Here is a 19,324-nt window from a genome sequence, read left to right as displayed (position 1 = left end):
CGGGAAAGAAATGACCCTGGCTGGGGTTGCTGTCGGCTCACTGAGCAGTCAAAGGACAGAGGACCTTGGAGACAGGTTCAGGGGGTTAGCTGCTGCTGCCCATTGCTCCCCGGTTGCACATCTTGTGGGGTCCCTTAGAGTTCAGTGGATGCATACCTGCGGGGAAGAGGGGAAAGAGAAAGGCGGGGGAGAGGGCTGGGATGCTCCTGCTCTCTGCACCCCCGGTGTAAGGCCTGGCTCCTCAGAAATCTGCAGTGAGCTGGCAGGAACCTGGGCCATCAGATCACCAGGCCCAATGTCAACTGTTCCTTCTGCTGATGGTTACAGGGCTGTGGACACCAGTCCTGACCATCTCCAGGGGGAGGGGCTGGAGAGGGAAAGGGACCTGTGGGGTCAGCCCTGGACTCAGTCCTCTCACACGATTCCACAGCCACACACGGTTGGAAGCCTCCTTGTCACCTACCTGCAGGAAAGGAAGCTGGGGTGGGCTGAGTCACTCTACAGCCCCGTGCCCCACAGGCCGCTTGTCACCTCAGAGCTCTCTGGAAGCAGCGCTGCCTTGGCTACAGCGAAAGCCCAAGCCTCTCCACTGGGACACTGCAGCACCTGGAGAGTAAGACAGATGTTTTCCTGGGGCTTGAATGTCTTCCCAGGAGAACAGAGTCCTGTCCATGTAGGTCCTCTTGAGGTCAGCTTAGCCTCTGTGGGCACTGGAGTAAACATCATCCAATCTCCCGTTTGTCAAACTCCACTCCATCTCCAGGCAGAATTGGACCACAACCAAACACTTTCTGAATGTTAGCTGATGGGCCTTGCTTCTGCATCTCCTTCTGCATGGCCAGTGCCTTCTCAGGCTCCCCACATGTCCCTGAGTGTCCGAGTCCTTGGGGCTCTGCCCTCAGCATCTCCACTTCTCACTGCAGCCTCTCTGCTTCAATTGTGTGGGATAAGCTGTTGACACCGGAGTTTTCCTGCATGTCCTACAGGGCATCTAGGCAACAAATGGCAGGGGGCTCCAGTTTTACGGCTGCTGGGCTTGAAAGTGACCTCGGGAGTGCAGAAAAACGGGACGTAAAGGGAGACTGAACCCGAGGAAACTCGTGCAGGGGCGCGGGTTCTGTTCAGAGGTCCCCATGGAGGAACAGCAGCTCCCCAAGTTTAGGGCTTCCTTCCTGCCAGCCACTGGTTTACACGTTCTGGCGGTACCTCATTTCGTCAAGTGATTCCACAGCCGCCACACATAGTAACCCTCTCAAGTGCCAAGGCTGTGTCTTAGACCCAGGTCGGTCCCACCAAAACTGTAGCTTTTGACCGTGAAGCCCTTGTGGGAAACCAAGGAACGGAGAAGTTGCCGAGATGGTTTGAGGCACCTGAGGGGGTGGGGTAGGGACTGAGGTGGCTCTCGAAGGAGCTAATGAGGTCTACGAGCCCCGTGGACACGTAGGGGTCAAGACAGCCGAGCGCTCATTCAAGCAGCAGGTCAGCGACCGTGAACCTCACGCCTCTGCCCGCAAGGCGCAACCTGAAGCGCCTCGATTGGGAAGGACTCGGAGGCCCCGCCCCTTCCGTCCTCGCAGAGCACCCTGGAAACTCTAGTCCCAGTCCCGTACTCGGCGCACCCCCTTTGCTACTCCTTGCCAAGCCCAGCACGCAGCACTCCCCGGGGTCCGGGGCACAGCTGTCCCCAGTGGCGCTGGTGGATGGGGAGGCCCAGGAAGCCGGCAGGCTCCTGGAGGGCGCCAGTGGGTGCAGCTGTTGGCCGCCGCCTCCCAGGACTACAACTCCCGGATCTCCTCGCGCGTTGGACGGCGCCGCGCTGCCCTGTGGGAACAGTAGTCCCGGCGCGCTATTCACAGCGCCGCGTGCGCCCCGGGCGCGCCGTAGCCGCGGGGCCCGGACCGGTCTCTACGCTACGGAGGTGACGTAGGGTGGACACCGGACGCGGGCCGGGTTCTGCCGGGTCTGGGCGTTCGGCCGCTCCTTCACTCAGTGCCGGAGGCCGGCGGGGCAGCGTGGCCAGTGGCAGAAGTTGCAGGTCGGCCGGCAGGGGCGAGCGGGCCGGGGGCCGCGCCGCCCAGGCCGCACAGACGGAGGAAGCACCGCCGGCTTGCGGAGGTGAGTCCGCCCAGCCGGGCCGGGGGCGCGGCCTGGACCCTCGCCGGAGCCCGGGCCTGGCGAGCAGCATCTCTCAGCGCCAGGGCTGCCAGCCTCGGAGCGAGGGTCAGCCTGCTGCCTCGCTGGCGACTCCTGGGCATTGGCCAGAGCCCGGGCTGGGCTGGGTGCGCTGCTTGGGAGAGGGGAGCCGGCGGGGACCGGGTCCTCTGAGTCGCTGGAAGACCAGCCTGTGGTTGCTGTGGACACAGACGACGGCCTCAGTCCCTGCCTGCCCTTGAGTGCCCTTATCTTCTAGGCAGCGTCCTGGTTCAGCTGCATTAGGGGATGTGCCCCATGGTGCCCGCAGCCCTCCCCATTGAGGGACTCTGGGCACCGCCTGGGGGCGGCCCAGTGGAGTGGGGGGTGCGCAGGCGCGCCCTCTGTGCCCACTGGCCACCCCGCACTTCCTCTTCCCCGTTCATCTCCGGGCTGGTGCTGGAGCGACTCAGGGAAGTTACCGAGCTCTTCCTGTTGGCCACAGAGGGGCCCTTCTGGTCCTGAGGAGTGAAGCCTTGTTGTGTGGTCGCGTGGCTCTGACTAGGTGCTCTTGGGGACCCCTGAATGCAGAGGAGTCTGTGACCAGACTGCAGGCAACAGGATCTCTGTGAGACCAGGCCAGAGAGTTTGGGGTCCTGCAACTCGGAGCCCTGGCATCCTGTGGGGAAAGTGGGCTAAGCTTGGTGCCCACTTGGGTCTGAGCTACTCCCAATAGGGACTCCCCTCTACCAGGTTCGGAGATTCGTTTGTGTCAGGTGTGGAGAGAGTATCTCCGACCCCCAGACTGGGCATGGTGGTGGGGTAATTTCATCTTTCCTCGGAGTGAAAAGAGAGAGAGAGAGAGTATTTCCTAGCCCAGGTCGCAAAAGGAGAGCCTCAGAGGGACAGGGGAGTCTGGCGCCCAGCCCTGCGGCCTGGTGGTGGTCTCGCAGGAAGCCAGTGCAGCCTGGCCTTGGTGATGGGCACATCTTACTTCCTCCTAGATCATTCTGCTCCCAGGAAGAGCATTCCTCTCTTCCCCCTTCCCTCAGCATCTCAGAATTTCTGGAGCTGCTTTTCCTGAGCAGACAAACTCATGACTTGGTGACCTTCTGAGAACCTGGTTTAACCCCTGCTGGCCCCATGGCTTTAGGCAGGGACCTACGGTCTCTGATCTTGTGTCTGCTCTGAGCACCCCAGACCTGGGCTTTGAGAACAGAAAGTGACCAAGCCCCCTGATCCTGTATTTGCTTAAGGCTGCCCCCGCCCCCAGTGGTGCTGGCAGCTCCCAGTACTCTGCCCTTCACCAGAGAGGCCAGGCTTGGCTGGCTTACCAGTGGTAACATTGGCTGATGCTCTTTTCATTCAGGCCCTGCACCAAGCTGCCCAGGTCCCTGTCTCCTAGGCAGCACTTTGGGAAGCCCATTTCACTGGGGAGCAGCCCTAAAATAGGCCCCCAAACCCAGATATTCATAGGCCCTAGCTGATGGGTGAAGAACCTGATAGGGCCAGCTACCCACAGTTACAGCCCTTTGGGATGTAGCGGCCTGTGGTCTGGCCCTCAGTGCGCCAGTCACCCCACCCCCACCTCGGCACAGAAGGGTGCTGGAGGGGCAAATGGCATGCTCAAGTGGAAACAGTTTGGGCTGGTGGGGTGGGTTTGGTGGCTTCTTTATCTGATGTTAAAAGTACACCCGACCCTGAGCAAGGACATCCCCTGCCCCTAGGACTCTGAGGCGGCTCTGGGCTTAGCCAGCTCCTCTTCCCTCCCCACTGTGGCCTGGACCGCCTGGCACATCCTCACTGTCCTTGACTCTGGTTCCACCCTGTGCCCCATTATTCAGCACCCAGCGGACTGACTCAAAGCAAGAATATGATCTTATTTCTCATTGATTCTCTTCTGCCGAACTCCTCAGTGTGGACGCAGCTTCTCTCTTTTCCTTTCCTTCCTGTTCTGTCAAGATTGTCTGGGAGGGTGTGCTGGGCTCTGATGTAGTCCCGGCTGCCCGTGCACATGCCAACTCGCCGTGCCCAACACTGTCTCATTCACACGGAGTAGATGGCTTTGTGAGCTGCTTGCCAGCAGGCAACTCTAGTCACCCTGACTCTGAAGCCCAAGGGGAACTCCTGGGGCATCTGGAAGGGCACCCCGAGGCCTCTCTGGGGATGAGTTAGTAGACTTGCTGATCTCCACCTTTTTTGAGTGCGTTCGATAGAGGCCGGGGATTGAGGCTGTGCTGCCTTCATTTCTCAGGTGTGGGCACCTGCCTAGCCACACCTAGCCACTCTATGGGCTACGGCAGCAGCCCAGGGAGGGGTCTGAGTGCGGGCTCTGCAGAGGGCTGTATTGGTGCCACCAGGACAGGACCTGTCACCGGGGTGCAGAGAGCCAGGGGTCTGTGGGAAGACAGAGGTGGCCTAACCCAGGATGCACAGTCTGGAGCCTCCTCCGTTGCATGAGGGGCTACTCTGGAGGTCAGTGACGTACTGTCCCTCTGCAGTGACGTGTCCAGGAGCAGCAGCAGGGGCGGGTTCCCAGGAGACAGTAGAGTGCACGCTCATGTTGCCCTCAGTCCTCCTGTCCTGCAAACACCATCACACTCCAGCTTCTCTGCACCCTGTTCTGTCTTTTCTGAAGTCTGAGGGAGCTCCAGGGCTGTGTCCCCACTTCTCTGGTTGCCGGGCTGAAGGATGTGCCTGGATGGTGCTGCAAGATACCAGGAGGAGCCTGGCCTGTGGTGGCGCAGGGGAGTGTCCACCTGGAACGCTGAGGTCATGGGTTCGAAACCCTGGGCTTGCCTGGTCAAGGCACATATGGGAGTTGATGCTTCTTGTTCCTCCCTTCCTTCTCTCTCCCTCCCTCTCTCTCTCTCCCCCCCCCCTTCCTTGCTACACCCTCAAATCAATGGAAAAAAAAATTTTAAACCAACATTTTTTTTTTTTTTCATTTTCTTTTGCATTTTTCTGAAGCTGGAAACAGGGAGAGACAGTCAGACAGACTCCCGCATGCGCCCGACCAGGATCCACCCGGCACGCCCACCATGGGGCGACGCTATGCCCACCAGGGGGCGATGCTCTGCCCATCCTGGGCGTCGCCATGTTGCGACCAGAGCCACTCTAGCGCCTGAGGCAGAGGCCACAGAGCCATCCCCAGCGCCCGGGCCATTTTTGCTCCAATGGAGCCTTGGCTGTGGGAGGGGAAGAGAGAGACAGAGAGGAAGGTGCGGCGGAGGGGTGGAGAAGCAAATGGGCGCTTCTCCTGTGTGCCCTGGCCGGGAATCGAACCCGGGTCCTCCGCACGCTAGGCCGACGCTCTACCGCTGAGCCAACCGGCCAGGGCTAAAACCAACATTTTTTAAAAAATAGATACTAGGAGGAAAGCAGGTTGATCACTGCTTTTGGAATTGTCACGTGTGTCTGTGTCCAGAGGAAGGCAGTCATTGCGGCTTCCTGTTTCTACGCCCTTAGAGTTTAAACCTGAAGCAGAGGGAATTCCTCTTCAGGCCGGTACCCCCCACATCACTTTTCAGAAAAGTTGCCCTTTGGAATTAAATTCCTACAGATAGATTAAGGCTCTCGGACCTTATGCCCCTGCCCGATGCTGCCCTCCGGCCACATGGCAGGAGAGGCAGGGTGTCCTAGAGCCCCTGGCATTCTGGGGAGGTAGCTGCAGAGAGCCCCATCCTCCCCGTCTCCTTCCCTTCGGGGTGAGCTGAAGGCTGGAATGCTCCGTGCCCCCGTGAAACGGTTTGGGCTGGTGGGTGCCAGCAGGGCTCCCTGGGCCAGGGCTACTCTTGCCACTATTTGGCAACCAGAAATGCAGAATGCCAAAAACAAGAATGCTTGTCTGGGACCTTCTCTTTTCCTGTTAAAAATATTATTTGCCCTGGCCGGCTAGCTCAGTTGGTTAGAGCTTCATCTCGAAGCCCAGAGGTTGCCAATTCCATCCCTGGTCTGGGCACATACAGGAACAGATCAGTTTCCTGTCTCCCCTTCCTCTCTCCCTCCCCCTGATCTCCTCTCTCCCTCTGTCCCCCTTCCCCCTCCCCCTCTCCTCCTCTCTCTTCTTCCACCCTTCCTCTCTCTCTCTGAAATCAATCAATAAATAAAAAATAGTATTCAACATTAACCAATATTGAAATTGTAAACTAGAAACTGAAATTCTGAGCGTCCCTGTTTCTTTGATAGTACCGTGTAGAAAACAGTCCCATTTTTTACGATGCATAACTGAGGTCGTGTACCGCTCCAAAGACGCAAGAGGACACAGTGACCCTGTGCACCTCCTTGGAGGCGGCCCCAGGATCCTGTGTGGTGGTTCTCCAGCCTCCTCACTTCTGCCTTTGACTTTGAGAGATCTGTCTCCTCCCACCCCAGAAAGCAGCTGCCTCAGACAGTAGAGCAAATCGAACCTGTCAGCTGCTGGTCCTTCCCAGCGCCCAGGGTCAGTAGGCGTCTCAGAGGTGCTCAGAGCAGGCTGAGGAAACCGGGGTGGGCCACGCGGCGAGGAGCCCCGACTTCTGTCCTAGAGCTGACCACCAGAACCCTCAGGACCAAAGTACTTGCCGTGCAGAGAAGTCCAGAAACACCAGGAGTGGCTGCCCTGTGGCGTGTTTGGGCCGCGGACCCTGGGCAGCTGGGCAGGGATTGGGCAGTTCTTCTCTCCAAGCTTGCCAACGGAAAGTGGTCGTTATGCTTTGGAGCCCCGGCCTGGCTCTTTGGGGGGCTTCAGTACTGATTCTCAGCAGAACCTTTCCAGTCTTCCTCTCAGAGGTCGGCAGCAGTGTTGTGATAGTTTTATTTATTTATTTATTTTAATTTTTTTATTCATTTTTAGAAAAAGAGAGAGAGAGAGAAGGGGGGAGGAGCAGGAAGCATCAACTCCCATATGCGCCTTGACCAGGCAAGCTGGGGGTTTTGAACCGGCGACCTCAGCATTCCAGGTTGACGCGTTAGCCATTGCATCACCACAGGTCAGGTGTGTTGTGACATTGCTGTTGGCGGTAGCTGGCCCTGTGAGCGGGAGTGGCTGGCCTTGGTATTTACCTGAGGGCAGAGGGGCGTGAGCGGGGCAGGCTGCGGCAAGGCGGGCATCCGGACGCGCGCACCATGTGTACGAAGGACAGGAGAGGGCCGTGAGTGCAGAGCCACCCGGCCTGCACCAGTGGTTGGAAGTTCGAGTGGCCAGGCGGTGCCAGGGTGTGGGTCCAGGTGACTCTTGATGGATGCCTGGCTGCTCACCTGGAGCCCTGCCCCACCTGACACTTTTTCCTGGAAGCCTCTGCCATGGGCAGAGCCAGCTAAGGGAGGCCCTGTTTCCCGGGGCCCCACCTGCCACCCTGGTTGGCCAGGGAAAGTCAGGGCTTGGACCAGGCCGTGAGACGCTGGCCGAGCTGTGTCCGTCCCCTGGGACCTCTGGTCTCCTCTGGGTGAGGGACAGATGTAGTCCCCGAGGGGCCGAGCTGTGTCCATCCCCCGGGACCTCTGGTCTCCTCTGGGTGGGGGACAGATGTAGTCCCCGAGGGGCCCAGCTGTGTCCGTCCCCCGGGACCTCCGGTCTCCTCTGGGTGAGGGATAGATGTAGTCCCCGAGGGGCCGAGCTGTGTCCGTCCCCCGGGACCTCTGGTCTCCTCTGGGTGAGGGACAGATGTAGTCCCCGAGGGGCCGAGCTGTGTCCGTCCCCCGGGACCTCCGGTCTCCTCTGGGTGAGGGACAGATGTAGTCCCCGAGGGGCCGAGCTGTGTCCGTCCCCCGGGACCTCTGTCTCCTCTGGGTGGGGGACAGATGTAGTCCCCGAGGGGCCGAGCTGTGTCCGTCCCCCGGGACCTCTGGTCTCCTCTGGGTGAGGGACAGATGTAGTCCCCGAGGGGCCCAGCTGTGTCCGTCCCCCGGGACCTCCGGTCTCCTCTGGGTGAGGGACAGATGTAGTTCCCTGAGGGGCCGAGCTGTGTCCGTCCCCCGGGACCTCTGGTCTCCTCTGGGTGAGGGACAGATGTAGTTCCCAAGGGGCCGAGCTGTGTCCGTCCCCCGGGACCTCCGGTCTCCTCTGGGTGAGGGACAGATGTAGTTCCCTGAGGGGCCGAGCTGTGTCCGTCCCCCGGGACCTCTGGTCTCCTCTGGGTGAGGGACAGATGTAGTTCCCTGAGGGGCCGAGCTGTGTCCGTCCCCTGGGACCTCTGGTCTCCTCTGGGTGAGGGACAGATGTAGTCCCCGAGGGGCCCAGCTGTGTCCGTCCCCCGGGACCTCTGGTGTCCTCTGGATGAGGGACAGATGTAGTCCCCGAGGGGCCCAGCTGTGTCCGTCCCCCGGGACCTCCGGTCTCCTCTGGATGAGGGACAGATGTAGTTCCCTGAGGGGCCGAGCTGTGTCCGTCCCCCGGGACCTCTGGTGTCCTCTGGGTGAGGGACAGATGTAGTCCCTGAGGGGCCGAGCTGTGTCCGTCCCCCGGGACCTCTGGTGTCCTCTGGGTGAGGGACAGATGTAGTCCCCGAGGGGCCCAGCTGTGTCCGTCCCCCGGGACCTCCGGTCTCCTCTGGGTGAGGGACAGATGTAGTTCCCTGAGGGGCCGAGCTGTGTCCGTCCCCCGGGACCTCTGGTCTCCTCTGGGTGAGGGACAGATGTAGTTCCCTGAGGGGCCGAGCTGTGTCCATCCACCTGGGACCTCTGGTCTCCTCTGGGTGAGGGACAGATGTAGTCCCCGAGGGGTATATGTCGTCCCACAGGACTATTCTCAGGGCAGCTGAGAGCAGTTCCCTGTCCAGACCCTTGTGTATGGAGGTGGGGCAGCCCTCGCGCGGCCCTCGGGGTGGGAGCACAGCCCAGCACAAGAGCCGCAGATGGCCACCAAGCCTGAACCACATGGCTGGCCACCATCACTCTTTGACGGACTCTGGTTTGAGCCACTAAGCCTAGCCCTAGGGACTAGGTGTGCTCTTTCAGGGCCAGAGTCCAGAACCTTCCAGGAGAGGGGGGCATGTCTTCTGAGTGGATGTGTTGTTAGCAGGCTCACTGTGCCACTGAGCCAGGTGTGGAAGGGAGCTCATGCGTCTCCACAGGAGGGTGAGGCCCTTCCCAAGCGCTGTCGGTTGGTTGGGGCTATGGGACCATGGTACAGTGGTGGGACTGGGGTGCAGCAGGGCACCCCTCTCTCTGCAGGGGTGCCGGGGCCTCTCCTTTGAGCCCTTGATTGACAGAACCCCCCTGAGAACCACTGCCTAGACCAGTGGTTCTCAAACTTTTTTAAGTCGGGGCACATTTAAAATCCTACAAATAATTGTAGGCGCACTATATACAAATTTCTGAGAAATATGTTATAATAATTAAGTCAAATATTAAAGAAAAAAATATAAAATCCAGGCGTGCTTTTATGGTAATTAAACTAAATAAATACAACAAAATTAAATTTATTCTGACATTATAAAACATTTTTGTTACATTTTTTGAGTTACGCTTTTTAGAATTCGTAGAAAGAGGGGTTAGAAAATAAAAAAATGACAAGTTATCTCTATATATATATATATCCACACACACACATTCTTAGTAAGATTTAGTAAATTCGGCAGGTCCTGGCATGAATGTGCTAAGTTTTTTCATTCTTGTGTTTATGAGAAACATGAGCCTGATGTGTCCTAGCGATTTCTTCAGTGTTTGGGCATATATTTGAAAGGCAAACTCTCATTTCCTCGTTGAAGAATTCCTCTCTTTTTACTCTTAATTGTGTTGAGAGTAGAAAATCCTAATTTACATAAATAGGATGTTGAAAATTGTAGTAAAATGTTCAAAGCTTTTTTAGATATTGCCACGTATTCTTCCTTTATAGAAATCCAAAGGCTTCAAGAGACAATTCCTTATGTTTAACCATCAATCCAAAACCCCCACCATACATATCATCTTAACTTTACACCAAACAAAGAATAGAAGAAACTTGCCTCCAGTCTTTCTGGGGAACATGGGGGGTAGTGTAAACAATCCAGCACCACAGCTTAACAGCCTTTTGCAGTCTAATCAGGCAAGTGAGGGGGGGGGCAGACTGTCAGCTTACAGCCAATTCCCCACACCCCTGTCCCCCAAAAATCTAAACTCCAAAAACCATGTTGGTTTTTTGGTCCCCAACAGGCACGTATTTCTCTGGAATACCATAGGGTGCACACTTTGAGAACCACTGGCCTAGACCCTTGCCCTGACAAAGCCTGCTTCTCACAGCCTTGCAAGCGTTGTGTGAGGCTTGGCGTCATGGTCCTATCGTTCCGGGTGCACCCCAAGGCAGACACATTTTGCTGGGCCCTGTGTTGTTGCTTTGGTGTCCCCGAGGGCCCATCCCCTGACTCTGTGCCCTGCTGTCTTCCCACCTCTTAAGGGCGCTGTTGATGTGGGTGCGCCCCTGCCCTCTGAGGAAGCAGCTGGCAGCAGGAGAATGCTGCCCTGCCAGTCCCAGGGGTGGGGAGGTCAAAGTCTGGGACCTCCCGGGGGTGCGGCCCGCTCCAGGGTGGGGTCCCAGCCTGGTTTCTGGTTGGGACAGGGGATCACTCGGGCAGGAGCTTCACGTCCTCAGCCTGTCCACCGTCGTGGCAGCCCTCCTGCGGCCTTCGGGGACCTACCGATGGGCTCGGCCTTGCGTCCGGTGGGTGTGATTCTGGAGTGTGGTGGGTGGCCATGGCACCTTAGGCACAGGGAACAAATCTCCAGAAGAGCTTGACGTTGCCTGTTTGGGCAGCTCTTCCTCTGTTCCTTTCCTGGGTCCCTGTCCAGGGACTGACTTCAGGTGGCCTGTTGGGTTGCTATAGTTCGTGAAGGACTCTTGTTACAGGGTGGGACAGTGGATCTTGATAAGCAGTAGTGGGACTGTGCCGTACGGGTTAACATGGGGGCGCAGACTCACAAGGAGCCCCAGGAGTGTGAGTGATCCCTTCCCACTGGGATCTGGTTGTGGCCCACACCGGCCCCTCTGTGGCCTCCATGGCTACAGGCTTTTCTGGCGTTTGCTCACCCCCATCTCTGGGCCAGGTAAACTCACTGGGTAGGAGTGACCTCCCCGCCACCCACAGGGAAGTGCTCTTTCCTGCCTTACGCATGCAAAGGTCTCAGCGCTCACCCTCAGAGGGCCCACAGGGCAGCGAGGGCAGGGGAACTGGGGGCCGCTCCTGAGATCCAAACTACCTGCCCGAGACAGGCGCACCCAGGCAGGGTCCTGTGGAGATGGTCATTCTCATCTCGCCTTTCATGTACTCACCACTCTAGCTGGACGGGCCCCAGCTGTCTTCAGTGCCAGGCTGGGCACACGCCTCTCACTAAGACTGGTGGGTAGACAGCCCTGTGAGCCCCTGTGGATTGACAAACACCCCGTCCTCTGGGGGAGGCAGCAGTCCCACCTTCGAGCTTCCAGGGCCAGATGTAGGCCACTGCCCCATTTAAATCTAGGGCAGCGTTTCCCGAGCGAGGGCTGGCGGACCAGTGGGGGTGGTGGGGCTGGGGGCAGCCATGTCTGGGTCCTGCCCTGCCCGTGGTGCTCCCTGGCTTCTGTCTGCAGACGGAGACGTGTTGTACATCATGCTCTTCTTTTTTCAAAATGTTTTTATTTGTTTATTTTAGCAAGAGAGGAAAGGAGAGAGAAAGAGAGACAAGAACATCGACCTGTGTGTGCCCTGACCGGGACCACACCGGCGACCTCTGTGCTTTTGGGACGACGCTCTAACCAGCCGAACTCTCCGGCCAGGGCTTGGCTGCTGGGTCTTAAGCACAGATCGATGTTCCTGTCTCTTCCTCTCTCCTTTTCTTGCTAAAATTAACAAATGAAAATTACAACAACAACAAAAGGACACAGCAGCCAAAAAGCGAGCACCCTGCAGACGGGGTTCCTTAGTGTTGCCGTATTAAGTGCCTGAAACTGCCTGGGACGCAGCCGGGCCCTGATGGGCGTCCTCTGACTGAATTAAACTGCACGAAGGAAGGAAGGAAGGAATGGGCCTAGGCTCTTGCAGGACTGGCAGAAGGTCTTTCCACACTCTCACCTGGGGTGAGAGGAACAGGTTCTGCAGGAGAAGGCTGCACAGGGTTGTCACCTGGGATCAGGTTCGGGCCTGCCCTGCAGGAGGCCCTGGGGTTCCATCTCAAAGGAGAGTACCTGGGCATCCGTATTTGTAAAAGCTTCCATCTCTGGTTATTCTGACCAGGAGTCGGGACGGGAGCCATAGATTGACCACCCAGGCAGGGCTTCCCACACGTCGCCCCATGCAGGTGGGACCCTCAGGTTAGCTTGGGGCAGCAGAGCCCACTCTGAGCTTGGTGGCTTGGCTGAGTACCTCGCCCAATCAGGGTGATCCGTCGTGGGTCTCCCTCCCAGGGGATCTTCCCCACTCCCACTGGGCCAAGATAGGGTGCAGGGGTGTTGGGGTACTGTCCCTAGGAATCCCTAGAGAGGCCCTTCTGGAGCCAGCTGCTTTCTGGGAGGCTTCTGCCCTTCCAGGCCGTCTCTCTTCTCTGCCGCTTCTCTTTGATCCCCCAGCGAGGGATCTGTGCTGCTCCTGCCTCTCAGGAGTGGCCTGGCTCCCTGGCATAGCCCACCCCTCAGTAGGCCTCGCACCCGCTCCAGAGGGGGTCTCCAGGGTCAGGTTTTCCTGAAGGTGTGTCAGGGAGCTGGCCCCACTCAGGTGCCTCGTACTCTGCTGGTGGGCAGGGGTGGGGAGCCAGCTCACACCCCAACTGTCTGTGACAGATCTGCGCCTTCATGGCCCTGCTGCTGCGGGCATCGGTGAAGAGCAGGTGGGCCCTCCTGGGAGCTGGCGCTCTGGGCAGCACATCCAGCCTGCACAGGGTCTCGTGGCTGTCCCCTGGGCAGAGCCAGGCACGGGTGGCCCCACACATCTCCCTGGGAGGCCCTTACCCTGTGTTGGGGAATGGCTTTCCCTTTGGCTCTGCCTACACCATGTGCATGTGGTGGCATCTCTTGTGATTTGGGCCAGCTGCTGGCCCTTACCTGGCTGCAAATGGGACACCCTGTACCCTGTCCCTCACCCCCGGTTCGTGGGCTAGGCTTCCCCACGCTGCCCAGTCCTCTGTTCTCCTGGTGGAAGCATGCAAAGCTCTGTCAGGGACAGACCAGCCTTGGACCCAGTCGTGAGCAGTTCTGCTTTGTGGGGCACCTCTGTTGGGCATGGCTCCAACTCAAGCCCTCACCTGTTCTCAGCTTCTCCTCCCCTCCCTTCTACTCACCTGTTCAGGTTTTAGCTGCAGAAGGGGAGTCAGAAACACCTGGGCCCTCTTCCTACCAGGGGCTCCTGTGTGGAGTGGGGTCTAAAAGTTCTGGGGTGGGGGGCGTTCTCATGCTGATATCTGACTTATAATCATGGGAGAGGCAGGTGTCTGGAGTGATCCAGGTTGATGTGGAACCCGCTGCTGGTGAGTGTGCACTGGGCACCCACAGCTGCGCATACTGAGGCCCTCTGTCGCTCCTGCTTGAGCGCTCCATACAGGGCTGCGGCACCAGAGCGCGCTCGTCCGCACGGAGATGCACATGGACCACAGCCGAGTCCAAAGACGTGACCCAAGGTGGTGTCACTCGGCTCCCACATGCTTTCCCCCAGTCTCACGCTGACTTGGTAACGTTTTAGGTGAGGTGCATTACTGAGATGCCCATAACCTGTCCATTGTACCTTTCTCACGTGGTTATTGGTAGGTTGGAAACAGCCCCTCGCGTAGTGCTCTCACTGGACAGTGTTCCTGATAGCTGAGCTGGCAGACAGTCCTTCAGGGGCCAGGCAGGGGCGGTGTCCCTGCCCCACTGCTCAGCTCTGACTGTGCTCCGTGGTGGAGGCCTGAATGTCAGGTGACTTGGTGGGCCACCAGACCAGTCAGGGCAGGTGCTGTTGTGTCCCTCTCACGGCCCCTGGAGGAAAGGCATCCCAGCACACGGTACTGCTGCAGGGAAACTGGGCCTCTCTGACCAGAGCTGTTACGGGGCAGGCGTCCCCGACTTCTGCATCCCGTGGTGCTTGGCTCCTGCTGGTTTCCAGAGCGCTGCGTGCTGCTGCTCACTGTCGTGCACAGGGAGCCCTGCACAGCCCCACCAAGTCCCTTAGGCCCCCGCTGGCCTGCCTGTGCTGCAAAGATGCATCCTCCTTTCACTCCAGCCCCTTGCCCCCGTTACCATGGGACTGACTTGGGAGCTGGGAGAAGGGCGTCTGTGGTAACAGTGGACCAGGGCGGGAGCTGTGCTGCTGGTCCCCTGCACAGCTGGCAAGCCAAGCAGACGCCCACCTTGGCCCAGAGCCCCGCTCGCTAGGTGAGGGGAAGCTGGGTGGGCATCTTCCCTAAGCTACCTAGGACTTGCCTCATTCGAAACAAGAAGTGCCACCTTCATCTCAGGTGGGTCCCGTTGGCCATTGGAGGTGGGGGCCTCCCCTGGAGTGCAGATGGTCTCCCACTGACAGCCTGGCCTGCCTCCCCCCGGGTTCCTCTCAGGTCACCCATCTCCTCTTGGCCCTCGAAGTGTCTCTGGGCGGTAGGCTCTTCTGCAGGAAGGCTTCCATAGGGCATGTGGCTCTTCCGTCGCACCGTGCGGGTCTTTGCCTGCTTTGCAGGTCAGCACCAGCTCACTGCTCCCTTCCCTTGTCTTCTCCTTTGGTTAACTATCCCGTGACCCATACCTCTACAGTAAAGCAAAACTGTCATTTCTCTTCTCACTGAAGATAACTGTCTTTGAAGATGACTGGCTTATGACACCATCATCCCCCCCCCCCCCCCGTGGGCAACTGATGGGCCGATGTGGGTTTTCAGGAGCAGAGAAGGGGGCCCTGGTTATGGGACGGGGTGAGCACCTACAACCCGCCTCCTGGCCCCAGTGTGCCTCTTGCTGGGGGTGTGGCTCTGGTACTGCCTGGCCCTCGGCCCTGTGGGGACCTCTGCTGTGGACGTGCCTGGGGTGGGCACTGCAGGATGCCTGCTCCTGGGTCAGGCTCAGGCCCCCAGTGTACCCTGAGCAGGAGTGTCCCTGCTCTGTGGCTGTCCCCTTCCTGCCTCAAGGCCATGTGCACTGGGGAACACGCCCAGAGCTCCTGGGGCTTTGTTGCTGTGAATCATGCTGTTTCTTCTCTTTCTCTTTATTCTCTCTCTCTGTTTATTTTTGTCACGTGACTTTGACCAGCCCGGCCACTCTGTCTCCTGTGTGGGTGCTCACCTCCCTCCATGCTCTGGCCGCATGTGACCAGGCCCGGCTCTCAGTGCGGCTGCCGACCCGGGGGCCATGGGGAGCTCCGCTTCCTCGCTGGCTGCCGAGACCGAGTCCGACCATGGCTTCCCTGGGGGTCCGCCGTACCCAGGGCCCCCGGCAGCCGTCTGTTGTAGGAGTGGCCCCGGGGGTCCTGTCTGGGGCGGTGCCCTGGTCAGCCGGCAGCACCAGACCCCGCGCCCCCGGGCCCGAAGGTAAGAAAGGGGGGCGAAGGGGTGGGAGTTCTGCTCTGCCGGGCGCCCCTGCTTTGGCTGAGGGGCTTGCGGAGAAGTGGGACCCCTGTTTCTCAGGGGCCTCTAGCAGCTCACTTTCCCTCAAGGGCACGAGACCTTAGGAGGCCCTGGGCTTGCTTCCCGCTTGGCGGAGAAGGTCTGGAAGACCAGCCTCTTGCCCAGGCCGGGCTGTTTGGTGCTCGTGATGAAGCAGCTTCCGGAGCTTTCTGCCCGGCGGGGTGGGGGGTGGGGGGAGCCTGCCAACCCCAGGCCTGGGCGGCACTGGCATGCACTGAGAATGCTGGCTTGCTTCCCACAGGATTTGGGGGACACTGCTCGGGCCCCGTCTGTGCGTGGCACCCCGCTCTGACATGGCTGCCTGCGGGGGAGGGCAGGGTTGTGGGGCCCCAGGGCAGACCTTCACATTCTGGCTCCTTCCGGCTACGGCCAGACGTGGCCCAGGCTATCTGTCGGGTCACCTGGAGAACCTCCCCCAGAGGTGCTGGAGAGACGGACGTGAGGGCAGGTCAAGCTCCGATGTCCCACCCTAGCACTGATACCCATGCTTTCTACCCTGCCCCGTGGCGTTGCTGGAGGGAGGCGTGCTCGGTGCTCAGCATACCCTCAGGGTTCCGCAGACCTTGGGGCAGCGCTTGTGGTAGCCCCTGCTCTCCCGGGGTGCCCAGGCTTGATTCAGCGGGTAACAGACAGCTTCCCTCTCTCAAAAGCATGTTCCTGGGCTCTCCTGCCGGATGGACAGCAGGCAGGGTCCTACAGGGCACGCAGGAGAGGGGCCCACCTCCTGGGAGAGCACTGGAGCCAAAACCTGAGTCCCCGGAGGAGGCACCTGGGAGTGTGTTGGAGGGGTTAGCCCAGCTCTGTGGGAGTCTTGGAGGTCTTGTAAGTTATCCCAGTGGACAGGAGGCGGGGGCTGAGGTGCAGAGGGGTGCACCAGGAGACAGGGTGGTGCAGGGATCAGTGAGAGTTAGAATGAAGTACAGTGAATTGTTAGAGAATATTCCCTTGGTACTGTGAGGGTGGTGTACTAGTGGACATTAGTGTGTCCCAGCCTTATTGAGATATAACTTACATACTATCAGGTTAACCCCTCACAGGTCTACAGTTCAGTGGTTTTAGTCCATTGATAGAGTTGTGCAGCCATCACCACAATCCAGTTTTTCATCATCCCCGTTCCCCCTAAAGATCCTGCTTGTTTGCAATCCTCCTCTGTCCCCAGAAAACCACCCTGCTTCCTGTCTATAGATTTGCCTTTTCTAGAAATTTTACATGGGCAGAATCCTGTATTATGTATTCTTTCCGTCTCTGGCTTTTTTCACTGAGCATAGTGTTTTCAGGATCTGTCCGTGCACTGTGTGTTAATGCGTCATTCTTTTTGTGACTGCGTAATATTCCGTTGTCTGGGTGGACCGCATTTGTTTCTCCATTTCTCGGTTGATGGACATTTGTTTCCCCTTAGTTTTTATGTACTGTGCTTCTCTGAACGTTTGTTTTGAGTGGACGTATGTTTTCATTTCTCTTGGGTAGAGACCTAGAATGGAATTTCCGAAGTTGATTGCAAGTTTATATTTAACTTTCTAAGAAACTTAGATTGTTTTCCAAAGTGGCTGCACCATTCTGCATTCCCACCAGCAAGGTAGGGGAAGACTCTAGTTTCTCCACGTCCTGGCCAACACTCAGCATCAGCAGTTTTGATCCCGGCCTTTCTTGTGGGTGTGAGATGGGGTCTCATGCTGGTTTGATTTGTGTTTACCTGAGGGTTGGTGTAGTTGAGCATCTATTCAGATTTATATCTGCCCACACATTTTTTTTTTTTTTTGTATTTTTCTGAAATTGGAAACGGGGAGGCAGTCAGACTCCCGCATGCACCCGACCGGGATCCACCTGGCACGCCCACCAGGGAGCGATGCTCTGCCCATCTGGGGTGTCACTCTGTTGCAACCAGAGCCATTGTAGCACCCGAGGCAGAGGCCATAGAGCCACCCTCAGTGCCCGGGCCCAGGCCAACTTTGCTCCAATGGAGCCTTGGCTGCGGGAGGGGTAGAGAGAGACAGAGAGTAAGGAGAGGGGGAGGGGTGGAGAAGCAGATGGGCGCTTCTCCTGTGTGCCCTGGCCAGGAATCGAACCCGGGACTCCTGCACGCCAGGCCGATGCTCTACCGCTGAATCAACCAGCCAGGGCCCCACACATTTCTTTTTATTCTCATTCATTTTCTTAGAATAAATTGCTAGGAGTAGAATTACTGGGTCCCAGGGAAGGAGGCTGGAACCCCAGGTGAGCAGCAGCCGAGTTGTAGACCCTGTGGGCTTTGCCAGGCAGCTGGCAACCTGGGAGGCCTGGGAGCGCTCTGAGGGGTGTGTGTATGTGTTAGACTTTGGATCCTGACTCACGCCAGCAAGCCAAGAGCCTGGTGACTTGGCATTGTCCTATCTCATTCTCCTGGTTCTTGCCAGACCCCGCCCCTGGGCTGGTGTGTTCATACAGCTCCTTCCAAGGCTACTGCAGTCAGATCTAGACCTCAAGGTGGTTACTGTCTGCCACTGGGAGCAGCAGGCAAAGGCAGATCAGGGATAAATCGCCTGACCAGGCGGTGGCGCAGTGGGTAGTGTTGGATTGGGGTGCAGAGGACCCAGGTTCGAAACCCCGAGGTCGCTGGCTTGTGCACAGGCTCATCTGGCTTGAGTGTGGGGTCACTGGCTTGAGCAAGGGGTCACTCGCTCTGCTGTAGCCCCCCCAGTCAGGGCACACATGAGAACGCAATCAATGAACAACTAAGGTGCCGCAACGAAGATTTGATGCTTCTCATCTCTCTCCCTTCCTGTCTTTCTGTCCTGATCTGTCCCTCTCTCTGTCTCTGTAAAAAAAAAAAAAAAATAGTGCTAATGACCTTGAGGAATTCACAGGCATTCAGACCAGAAATGACAAAGAACAGCAGAGGAGGGGGGGTGGAAAGGCACGTGGCCCACTGTGTCGCTGCAGCAGCACTGTACGCCCACCCTGACAGGACCCCCTCCCACAGGCACACGCCCCCCACCGTCCGGAGGGGCAGTCAGGAGTGTGCACAGGGCGCCCCTCCCCAGCTCTGACGGGCATCGGGGCGTGGAGGTCACATGCAGAAGCCCGCGGCACAGCAGCCTGCGCCTCCGCAGCAACACGCTGCCTGCGTGGCCGGGAACACCCCACTGCACAGATGAAGCCCGGAGAGCCAGGCCCGGCCACGTCTCCGATAGCTCACTGTCAGGCTGGGGGCAGGGCCTTCAATGCCCCGGGAGCTGCTCATCGTAATCAATAAGCGATTGGTTTGGGCACTGGTTTTGTACAAGCTCTGGGCCTTCCCTGGGGACACAGAGACCAGGAGGATGACCCAAAGCTGGCTGAGGGTGACCTCCGGGGGAGGCCCCAGTGCATCTTGGCCCATGGTTGGGCTGCCAGAGCGAGGCATGGCATCCGGACCGGGCATGGCCTGCTCAGGAGCCCGGCCTCAGGTCCAGTGTCTTGACCGAGGTCCTTGTGTGAAGACACCACTTATTCTCAGCTTTCTTGGGGAGGAGAAAGGCCATCTCCCAGGGTGGGGCCACGCCTCTACATCCCTACAAACATGCGTGTCCTGGGCACTGCACTGGGGGGACTTCACAGTGAGCCCCAAGAGCAACTCCATACACCCCTCCTTTTGAATTAGACCTCAGTGTCAGTGAAATATAATGAGGGGAGAGTAGGCATTTGTTGAGTTTTTCTGGACAATTGC

The 19,324-nt window shown here is 58.3% G+C and overlaps 2 protein-coding genes across 6 annotated transcripts in view; one reads left to right on the top strand and one right to left on the bottom strand.

Annotated features, from left to right (window-relative positions):
- The first annotated feature begins 1,865 nt into the window (after positions 1 to 1,865).
- The window catches only part of CAPN15 (calpain 15), a 30,447-nt gene continuing 12,988 nt past the window's right edge, over positions 1,866 to 19,324 (top strand). The window contains exons 1-2 of one of the 5 annotated variants that reach the window (XM_066383045.1): positions 1,866 to 2,115; positions 15,266 to 15,543. In XM_066383045.1, coding sequence (XP_066239142.1) covers positions 15,365 to 15,543 — 179 coding nt within the window. In that variant the 5' untranslated portion in view covers positions 1,866 to 2,115; positions 15,266 to 15,364. Of the gene's footprint in view, positions 2,116 to 10,655; positions 10,748 to 15,265; positions 15,544 to 19,324 lie in introns of those variants that run through there. The other 4 variants (XM_066383047.1, XM_066383046.1, XM_066383048.1 and 1 more) reach the window with 4 other exon arrangements.
- LOC136404351 (collagen alpha-1(III) chain-like) lies at positions 1,987 to 9,000 on the bottom strand. The gene is made up of 3 exons (XM_066383670.1): positions 7,174 to 9,000; positions 2,489 to 2,711; positions 1,987 to 2,351 (listed from the first exon to the last, which is right to left on the bottom strand). The coding sequence occupies exons 1-3, from the start codon at positions 8,998 to 9,000 to the stop codon at positions 1,987 to 1,989; spliced, it is 2,415 nt and encodes an 804-aa protein (XP_066239767.1).

This window comes from Saccopteryx leptura, chromosome 4, assembly GCF_036850995.1.
Source record: "Saccopteryx leptura isolate mSacLep1 chromosome 4, mSacLep1_pri_phased_curated, whole genome shotgun sequence".
Classification (NCBI taxonomy): Eukaryota; Metazoa; Chordata; class Mammalia; order Chiroptera; family Emballonuridae; genus Saccopteryx; species Saccopteryx leptura.
This window is presented reverse-complemented; position numbering and strand designations above follow the sequence as displayed.